Source organism: Thunnus albacares, chromosome 12 (assembly GCF_914725855.1).
Source record: "Thunnus albacares chromosome 12, fThuAlb1.1, whole genome shotgun sequence".
Classification (NCBI taxonomy): domain Eukaryota; kingdom Metazoa; phylum Chordata; class Actinopteri; order Scombriformes; family Scombridae; genus Thunnus; species Thunnus albacares.
In genome coordinates, this window is record NC_058117.1 from 26,754,681 (window position 1) to 26,765,615 (window position 10,935).

Below are 10,935 nucleotides of genomic sequence, written 5' to 3' on the forward strand. Positions count from 1 at the left end.
TGCCTCCCAATTCCTAAAACCTCTGTGTGGAGCCAAGCAAACAATAAAAGTAATATTGATATTAAGACTAGATATTGCCCGGGATTTTGTTATTGTAACACAAAGATATAGCTTTTTTTTTGTCCAGGTTTTTAAGGCTTTATTACAGTTGAGTGATACATTTTTTTCTGAGCTTATTTGAGTGTTTTTGTTCATTAAAATGAAGGTCGTCTTATTCAAATTATCATCACTTTATGTTTTTATGTAGTGATGTCAGGGTTTTGCTTTCAAATATGCTATATGAGTTTTACAATATCACCCACAGTTAACTCACCTGTACTATGTCACAACATCTATGGATATTATGATATGAAATTATATACTGTGATAAAATATTGTATTTATTTAACCCTGTGTATATTTGGCAGAATTTCATTTAGTCATGACACACATAAGTTAGTAGAAAAAGCTCAAATACGGAGGCTGGTGTCTCTAAAAAGGTGTAAAAGGTGGAAGAAAATACATCTTTCTATGAATATCTGTCATTTTCATCTTCTTGAATGTTTCCCCTGTTCTGCAGCATGTTTGAAACTTCACAATCAAATGTAAAGTTGCTCTTCTGTTGTCACTTCAACTCTTCATACGACTCATAATTCTATGCTTACATCAGCAACACCTCTTGCACACACATGCAGGATCATACAATTCCCACTCACAGTCTGTTTTACAAGTTATATATACATTTATTGGGCATTTCAACTCATGTACTATCACAGAAACACACATTGGTTTCAAGAGAAACAAAGTGACAGTGATGTGAATGTTCCCAGTTGCTACATTCTCCATTAACTCGTTTTCTCTCTTTCCTAATTTGCATGAAGTCAAAGAAGAATCTTACAAGCAAAGTGAGGAGAGTACAGTTCAGCAGGGCTCACCATCATCTGCTCTTAATACCTGCCTATCAAGCACTCAGAGAGTCCTGCACTCCTCTGCCTGCTCGCACTGAATTATTCAAAAAGGAGAGGACGATACAGCGTGACTTCTAGGTCACTATCATTACAACAACAACAACTGCCTTAAAGTTAGCACATGGAAGGGAAAAGCATTAATTATTCATGAAACCTGAGCAGCTGTTTTGGACATATTTGTACCTTAAAAAGGGCTTGACAATAAACTATTTTTTTTATTACAGTTTTTGATCAATAAATAATCTGAATACCCAATAAATGAAGAGAGAATTGCGGTGATGAATCAGACAAATGAATAAAAAGTAATGCCAGCACATTCCTGTACTGTTGTGTAAGAAAAAAAAAAAACCTGGTGACATTTATTGTGAAGAAGATATATGTGATGATAGAGATATTAAAGAATATGATCCAGCCTTACCTTTTATAAACTTTTCCATAAACCCTAAATTTTAAAAATAATAACTGCATATCTGTTTAAAAGCCAGTGCCTGAAGCTCTTAATCCACAACTTTTAAAAGAAATGAGAATGTTTTACTGAATTTTGATAGAATAAACAAAATGTATAGGATTGAGGAAAATGTATATATGATATATATAATCTAAAGAACATTGCACATAAAGCACCGAGCTAGTTCAAAGGTTATCTGCTTGCTACTCCGACACCATGTTACAAGTTTTCTTAGGTTCACTTTCATCTCCTAGATTTATGTGTCAGGTCCATGCCTCCACCAGTCAGCTGGAGCTTGGTACTTGGAGTTTCCCTCCCTCTCCTGCAGGGCCTGGTGCCTTCTCACTGCTACACACAGCCGTGCAACTGAAGGCAGATTCTTCTCTGATAACTCTGCAATCAAGCCCGAAGACTATAACCCAAACATGACTCCTGAAAAAGAAGCCTGTGTTCTCGCTCCTCTCGCTCTTGCGTTTGCAGCATCACTAATTAACCTCAACTCTCATCATTTGTCTTTGCTTGCCAACTCCAGCTAACCCTCCCAGCCACCATAATGAGCTCATTAAAAGCCCAACAAAAAAGCAACTTCTCATGTTTTTCTTGACAGACACGTTAAAAACAGAATATAGTCTAAGCTAACAGGACTTTTCCGTTACTAATTACATTGCTCTGCAACTTAGAGGAGCCTAAACGCCTCAGACTGCAGTCCTACTTTTGCAGCCTGCTGGCTAACCTGCTAGTAGGCTAATCTCTGCTGGCAACTTCCAGAGGCATGAACTGAAGTCTTACTGAGTCTACACGCGTGTGTTCGTGCAGAATTGTGTCAGTAACTTCCATTTTATGCTTCCAAGCTGCTGGAAAACCACGCACCACTTTGTTCAATGCCACAGCTAGAATCCCAGAGGAAGTTTTGTGGGTTTACAAACACAAGAACCACAATGGCGGAGCGCCTTTCTTTGAAAGCAGCAACACACGGCGAATATAACGCACATGCAGACAGCTGAGTGCTGATAAAATGAACAAAACTGTGCAAAAAAAAACGAGCATAAAAGAGCAGACGTACGCAGCTCATTCCCACTTCTCTGCATTTGTTTCAAGTTTGCGCCATATTGAGTGCGCCTGCAGAGCCCCCCGGACGTCGCAATATTGTTGCCAGGAAAACAAAAGCCGCAAGGAAACAAAGTCGCCGCCACTTACCTTGGCTATAGCCTTCTTATATCTCATGACAGCCTGCTGGATGAGTGTGTGGACTTTAATATTTCCATCCCCGCACGGTACCACCACCCGGGTCCTGCCAAAACACACCGTGACTTTCATGGTTTAGTATCCGGGATCTTGTCCAGATTCGGAGTATCTGGAGCGGAGGAGGAGAAATCCGTGTGGAGATAGAAAAGGAGCATGGGTTTGTGTTTGTTCGGCTCCGCGGCTGCCCCGGTATTCCTTCACGGAGGCGGCGAGGACTAGAGGTCTTTCCGCTTCTCCCCGCCGGACGACATTGTTTTCTGTGTGTTTTCTGACCACCTGTTTAGTCTCTCTCTCTCTCTCTCTCTCTCTCTCTCTCTCTCTCTCTCTCTCTCTCTCTCTCTCTCTCTCTCTCTCTCTCTCTCTCTCGGTCATGTGTCGCCTTCAGGTGCTGTCGGGAATGTCGGGATTAACATGATGATCCAATGACAAAGGGGACGAAGGCTTATAAATTATTTCAAATATGAGCGAATTGTTTATGTCTTTATAACGATGAAAAAATAAAAGATATTAACTTTTTAAAGTCATATCATTTTACGGGAGAGTCCAGTTCCTTCAGTGTTTGTTGACCAATTTACCAAAAAGTAGAATATACTGTATATATACTATATGAAAATGTATTTTACCCTATTTTCTCATTTTACTTCATTTTCTTAAATTTGTCTGCATGTGTTTGTTTGTTTTTTGCTTTTTCAGTCTCTGTTTGTACTCTGGTTTTGATAAGTGCTATATAAATAAACTTTATTATTATTATTATTGCTAGTCAATTTTGTTCCCAGAAGTTTTGTCCAGCAGATTTGTGTGAAATGATACAGAGACTTCCACATTTTTTTTCCATGTTTCTCGAGTTTACAGTAAACTTTATAGCCTATTGACGATGGGATGAAATTAATGGTTGGGATATAAAAATGCAAAATAAGGGAGTGGTGCTTTATTTATAGACGTGTGGCATTTAGGGCACGTAGCTTACAGTAATTCAATAATAAAAACGGTGTGGTGTATTATGAATCTGTAAATTATCAACTGTTTTATCTCTCATCTTAATGTGTCTTGTAAGTGTCTCAACCTGTATGTATTTATAGAATAATATTTGCCCTTTTGCGCTGAAAAGAGAAGATGTGCATGTGTTAAGTGAAGAGTTTAATTACATGGCTACTGAAGATATAATGAATGCCTACATTGATTAAAAAGCTCCTTTGCCACTGCAAATCCATTAAGCCACATTAGTGGTGTGCAGTCTGTCTTCATCTAACTGCTGATGCAGCATTAAATAAACACTCATTAACTTCCATATTATTTTTTATGTTCTCTCCTCTCAGTTTATATAAACGCTACAGAGATCATAAAAACCGACTGAAGTTGTTACTGCAGTTGGGATTTGTTGTTGTCATAACAGACACTGAGTTGATATGAATGAGTGATGAAAGAAAATCGATTTTAAGATATGAGCTGGCAGCAAAGGAGGTGAGCATCACCAACATGAGCCAAACTCCTGACACAGCACAACACGGAGCTTCAGGTACGACACCTCAGCTCATCAGTTTGATTTTAAATAATGACTTGTTGGACTAAAACAGCTTGTTTTTTTTCAGATTTAGCCTTTAATATAGAACATTATTAATATAGTGTACAAGTCTGTGTGCAGTATGTACATGCTTTTCAGGAACTCGCCCAAAAAAAACAGATAAAGAGAAGTCGAAAATGAAAAAGAAGGAAAAGGAGTCATAAAAGATGCTGAAGAAGGAGAGGACAGAGAAGAAAGAAGAAAAAGGAGAAAACCCCCCTTCCTCCTCCCCTGCACCCCAAACACCCCCCCCTCCCCACTCCTTTACCCCCCCAGACCACCCACAGATGTTCCACTTCCCATCACCCATCCATCTACTCTTCCTCTCCCTCATCTCCCTCCTTCTCTCAGTGATCAGCGCTGCAGCCTCGCAGAAAGAAGAAGCTGCTGGTTTACCATCTGTGTGGCGTGTGGAGCCCTCATGTCTGTACGAGTTTACTCCGGGCACTTTGTTTTCCTCTCAGAAGACATGCAGGTGAACTGATCACATTGTAAATAAAAATAACAACACAAAAAGGTTTGATCTTATCTGCCTGTTTCTATTGCTTTAAATCAAAATATACTTCTTACGCTGACAGAAAAGATATCATCTATTTACCTCACCTACCTTATGTTTATATATATATATTTACCTACCTTTGATTTTCTGCACACTGAAGACAACCTATTACGTTTGTATACCGCATTCTGGCCTTAAACAATATTCAAGTGCCCAAATGAAGACTGAAATAGATGTTTCTAGTTTGCTAACAGCTAGCTTTGTTAACAGATATCTTCCTATTGCACTTACAATATAATGGGGACAAAAATCCACAGTCTTCCTTCTGTGTAAAAGTGTATTCAAAAGTTTATCTGAAGCTAATATGATGCTTCAGCCGTCCAAATGAATCTTTTTAGTGCCAAAGTCCCTCTTTTTGTTACTGCAGCTCAACAGGGAAATACAAAGAGAGAATTTTATGCATAAAAGACTAACTTTGGAAGACATACACTTGATCTGAGTAACTCAGACTGCTGAAGCCTCATATTATCTTCAGATAGACTTTTAAATACATTTTCTGCACAAAACGAGAGCTGTGAATTTCGGCCCCCATCACTTACATTGAAAGCATATTTGAAGGGGATCTTTTAATGGTCAGTATTAACAGAAGGAATGATTACAGCGAGCAAAACCTTTTTCAGTGATCATCTGGGCACCTGACTGTTGTTTTAGGACAGACATGAAAAATTGTGAACCTACCCTTTAATACAATATTTTCATATACTAGAACTCTTCAATGAAAAGTTGAACAACTACTACACAGATGCAATACAGAAAAATTAATAACGCCACAGAGAGTATTGCTTTTTAAATAAAATGAAATACAGGATTTAGCCCCATTCCCCACTCTTATCCCCATCTGCGTCTTCTACTGTACGAAGTTTCATTTTACGAGGCGTACTTGAAGGTATCAGTGGAGCAGGGAAAGCCACAGATGCAGTCTGTCCCCCCGCTGTGGTCAGGATGGGCATTGTTTGGCGCGCAGGGAAGCGACGCTGCACTTAAACAGAAGACAACTGTTGGTAATATAATAATACAATCAATACAGTAATTAGAAACACATCTAGCAGATAAATATGTCCTCACAACAGAAAGAGAGTTGAGTAAAATTCTGCAAAGTGAGTCCAAAGTTTCCTGACTCCACTTTCATAACAGAGTTGGTTTAAGATTAGGACTTGAGTTTAGATTTAAAGTAAGAATTAGGGTTAAGCAGAGATTAGATTTGCTAATAGGGAATGACTTTACAAGTAATTAAGGTTTTCACAACAGCAATGATCCAGCTATATAAATATGTGTGTGTGTGTGTGTGTGTGTGTGTGTGTGTGTGTGTGTGTGTGTGTGTGTTCTCTCTGTAGGCTGAGATTTCCTTTTTGCCAGGCAATGATATATATATTTTATTACTGCATTTAATGACACATCATCGCATGTTAAAATGCACCTGCTCCTTTACTATTTCAGTTTACTGTCCCGCCCAGGTCTGAAACTGAACCAAACCCTTAAATGAAAAGCCTTCCATATCCGTCCGGGGAGTTTTTAGGGACAGCTGCCCCAGCACATGGACCACATGGATGGACTGAACACGTCTGCACCGGAGGGACCAGATCACTGTAAAAACAAGACATTCACCTGAGCCGGTTACAAGATTTTAATAGTGAGATGATGACGAGAAAAGACACCTTTTACAGTGTGGACAGAACAAGAAAAAATAGAAGAGCCACTGAATTTCAAGTATGTGGAAGGTGTGTGTGTGTGTGTGGTTTATATGAGCACTGATCGAATGGAATCGCTCCACCATCTTGTGCCAGCATGCAGCTGAGAGGCTATTTTAACTCTTAACACAGCTGGAGCACTCGCAGGCCACCAACCGCAGCCTCAGCAGCCGTCACGACGGGTTAAACAGCCTCAGTTTTGCAGAATATGAGCACTTGTTCATTCGTGCTTTTTAACCGAAAGTAACACAGAGAGGAAACATGTAATCACACACACTGGCACAATGACAGATAATACATAGGATATAGCTGTAGCAACACAATAGACTTCACATTTCAGATATTTATCTAATGTTCCGGTACAGAAGTGGTTAGTTGAATGTGCTTCCTTTTCTACGCCAACCGTGCAAGCAACAGTAAGAGGGAAAAGGTCAAAACTACCTTGTGGTGGTGTAGAAGGGCTCGGAAAAGAAACATAAGCCGCACAGGGCGAGTAAAAGATTCATGTGGTACTAAATCAGTGCAGGCTTATATGTTGTTGCGGATCATTTATGAATTCCTCAGGGATTGAGAAAACAAATGCCACTGATGTAAACAAGATTTTTTTAGCTTGTGTGTGTGTTTCCAGTATAATTTAAGGTCTTTCGAAGACATATTTGAAGTCCACCAATTCACAGACAATACAGAACTTTTAATAATACTTTAAATAATACATAATAAAAACATGTTCTAGGATTTAATAGATTATTTAGTGATATTAAATAATACATTTCAGGGATTTTTTTTCCTCCAAAAAAGAGCATTCAAGGCTTATATTAGGTGTCTTTGGACACATTTAAAATGCATTAAAGATTTAATGCATTCTTTTATGCTATTTTCAGTTTTAATGCAAGTGATGTGGATGACATACCTGATGATGATACCTGAATGATTTCATTTCATGTCTGACCTTTATAATGAGTCCCCGTGCTTCCCTTATCTCTCATATTTTCCATGTCTGTCTTCAACATGCTCTCTGATACAACAGTGTTGCCAAAATGAATTTAAAAAAGGAAACACTCGCTTACTCCCAGTGATATTCTTGTATATCACTGTAGAGTGTGTAAGTAGGCCTGAATACACACCTTCCCATATTTGGGTGACCAGATATAGCAGTAACAAAATTTAAAAAAAAATACAAACAACCATTTACATTATTACATAAAAAGCGTAGATAATATCAGTCTGACCAAATGTAGTTGGTCAGATGTAGTAAATGTACAAGTCAAGAAATTAACAAATCTCATGAGCTCCCTGAGCACAGAGAATAAAAACCCCTTTCTTTGTTTGCAGACTAAGAACCACTGCTCCCATAAATCCTGATCACTAGTTAAATAACTAACACGTAAATATAAATGTACCTCTGTCAGATATGATGTTTGTGTCTGACAGCGCATCATATTTGAATCACTAGTGACCTCTTGTGGTGCAAAGTGGACAGTTACTGCTTTCACAAAGCTTTGAGCCTTTTATTCAGTATTTTCAAATTTCAGTTAGTATAATCTTCCCTCAAAGAGTGGAAAATATTTTTTAAAAAAAGCTTATTTGTCAGTGTAACCATAAACAGTTAAATTAAGCTGTATCTAATGCGATCTATTATGAATTAACATTATGAAATTAATTTACAGGATCATACCTGAATGAGAACCCAAATAGATAAAGAGTACTCTTTGTTTTTTATGCACTTTATCAAATAAAAGCATCTTCCAGATGTAGATATGTTGCAGTTTGGATGCAAATCCATCATATAATCAGCTGACATTTAAAAAAAACAAGGGAGATTCGGTTCAGGTGCATTTCGGTTGAGTTATTTGTGTGGATGTTTTCGGGTCGAGGACTACCTCAGATAACACACACACACAAAAAAATCGGCCATCTGAGCCAAGATCCCTGAGGGGACACCAGCCTACAACCCCTCATTATGCCCTCAGGCACATTATCTGGAGCCTTCTGCATGATCTAAGACTGCAGACTTTACTGCAGACATGTTAGAAGTCATCTTGGAAGTCTGACTGACAGAAATACAGCAGCCAAATCATTTTATTAATTGCCTCAAGCTGACCCCTTTAATTATAATGTTTTTTATAATTTTATGTGAGCAATAAATACTGAAAATGTGTTGCTGTACTGTACATCTGCGATATCTTACACCTCTACTTGCCTGGGCTGTGAAGTTTTACGAATTTGGCCGTTTAAGCTGCAAAGGCCACAATAAATTCCCAAATACCTCTTTGATGGTATTAACAGCATGTCATTGTGTTACGCGTTCATCCCAGGCTAATTTTGTGCTAAATAGCTGTCTGGCCCGGGTCATATTTGGCTCCCTGCTGTCAGGCCTTTGTGCCCCCCAGGGTCCCCCTTCTGCTGCTGGTACTTGACCATCTGGAGCCTCCATCCTCTGACTACAGGACATGCCAAGGAGATGGAGGAGGAGGAGGAGGAGGAGGAGGAGAAGGAGGAGGAGGAGGAGGAGGAACATTGGGGCAAGGGGGATACACACCAGAATATTTGATGTAATATGGCTCAGCTTTCTGGAAAATGGTGACACATGCAGAGTCTTATGAAATTAAGGATAATAAAATGTTTTACTGTGTTATTAAAATGTTACTCTGCAGTTGAATAATGAGAGGAAAAAAATGAAGAAATAGAAATACAATAGCAAAGGATTATATAACATGTGAACATGCGATGAGGAATAAAGTATGTTCAGAAATACAAGTGACAAATTATTTATTAAAGAACAATTTATGCATAAGATACAATACAACAAATGGCAGGGAAATAAATAGGAAGAGAGTATATTTAGAGAATATTTTTGATTCCAAAATTTCATACATGCAATACTCTAAATACAATTTATTCAATTTTAGTTTTGGTGAATTATGTACCTCACTGTCACTCTGCTAGAGATTAAGGGAGGGACTGGGCCATGCAGAGCAGTGCTCTTTGATAACAGCAGGGGCAGTGTTTGAACAGGACGACCTCTCCTGGTACACAGAGGGACAGATGGTGTCTCCGGGGTCAGTCAGAGTCAGATCTAAATAAAGGAATTCAGAGAGCACAGAACAAATACAGTGCACCCACAGTACTGTGTATACCTTTCTATCAGAATGAAATGATACACAGAACGTACGACATTAGAAAAGCACAGAAGTTTGAAATGTAGTCCTATAAGTAAAGACTTTTATAGCATCACAACTTAAAGGCCCCATGGATCTGTATTTGGAGGTTTGCTGATAAAAGCCTACATGAAGCAAACCTTCCATGCTAACTCTGGTTTTGCAGGCTAAGTATAGAAACATCTATATACAGTATATAGACACCTCTTTACCACAATAAAAGACTTTAAACTCTTGTAATGTCAAAATTCCCTTCCCCAGGGGTAAAATCCTGGAATTTTGTTATGTGAAATCAGTTTGTTACCAACCAAGACATCATTTCAAAGTATAGACCAAGTGTTGATGAAGTGCTGAATGAAACACGGTGCTCTTACTAGTGTTAAAACATTGTGCAGGTGCAGGCACTACCACAAACACTTGTGGTTTAATATTTCTGATATAGTGCTGATGCTTTTTGATATATTATAGCATATAAATACGCTTGTGGAATTGGAAAAAGATTTCTTTTCTGATCAAGGTCAGGTGGTTTTTATGAACTTGATGCCTTTTATACTCTATGTGAAGCACTTTGAATTGCCTTACTGTTGAAATGTACTACCCAAATAAACCTTACCTTGCCTCTATATGATGTCAGTGCCATCGAAGCTTAAGCTTATTCTACTATTAGACTCACTCATAATGTTTTTTTTAATTGTAAAAGTCATGTACAAATGGTCTGAAATGAAATGTAACACAAGCCCAAATGTTGGTAAGACCGGTTGCAGGTCTGCTCTTTCAACAGCCAGTAGGTGGCAACATATAGCTACTCTGTAAAGATATGACATAACATTGTAAAATACGGAAAACAGTGGATTGAAATTTGCTAGTTTAATAACACTGATCATCTAATTTACCTTATTGCTCATTTAATTGATTTCTTGTGGGTTACATTTTAATTACTCTGTTTCTACATTAGAAATGTCCCTGCCCTCAATCTAATGGTACATTATACAAATTTGATTCAAGTTAATTTCAGCTTTTGAATTTCTCACAGTAAGATAAAATATATTTTATTTATATCTCTTTATTCTCACTAAACCACACATTTTTTCATGTGAGCTGGACTCTATTTAATCCCACTCAATGTATGTAATGTAAAAATGTAATTGGTCCAACACAGAATGGTCTATAAGATCAAAAATTACGCCACAAAGCTACAAATATAAGTACATTTCTATTTACTGTAATAATTTGCACCACAGAACAGTGAAATCTTCATTAATTGCCCCTTTAAAATACTCAGCATATCATTTTAACTGCTGGTTATTGACTCCGTGCAAAGCGAACGCG

The 10,935-nt window shown here is 38.1% G+C and overlaps 1 protein-coding gene across 9 annotated transcripts in view; it reads right to left on the reverse strand.

Annotated features, from left to right (window-relative positions):
• LOC122994645 (partitioning defective 3 homolog) overlaps positions 1–3,208 on the reverse strand; it is a 253,190-nt gene extending 249,982 nt beyond the window's left edge. For 6 of the 9 annotated variants that reach the window (XM_044369452.1, XM_044369451.1, XM_044369448.1 and 3 more), the window contains exon 1: positions 2,593–3,207. In XM_044369452.1, the coding sequence (XP_044225387.1) occupies positions 2,593–2,712 (120 nt within the window). In that variant the 5' untranslated portion in view covers positions 2,713–3,207. Of the gene's footprint in view, positions 1–2,592 lie in introns of all 9 variants that reach the window. The other 3 variants (XM_044369450.1, XM_044369449.1, XM_044369447.1) reach the window with 2 other exon arrangements.
• Positions 3,209–10,935: the final 7,727 nt, after the last annotated feature.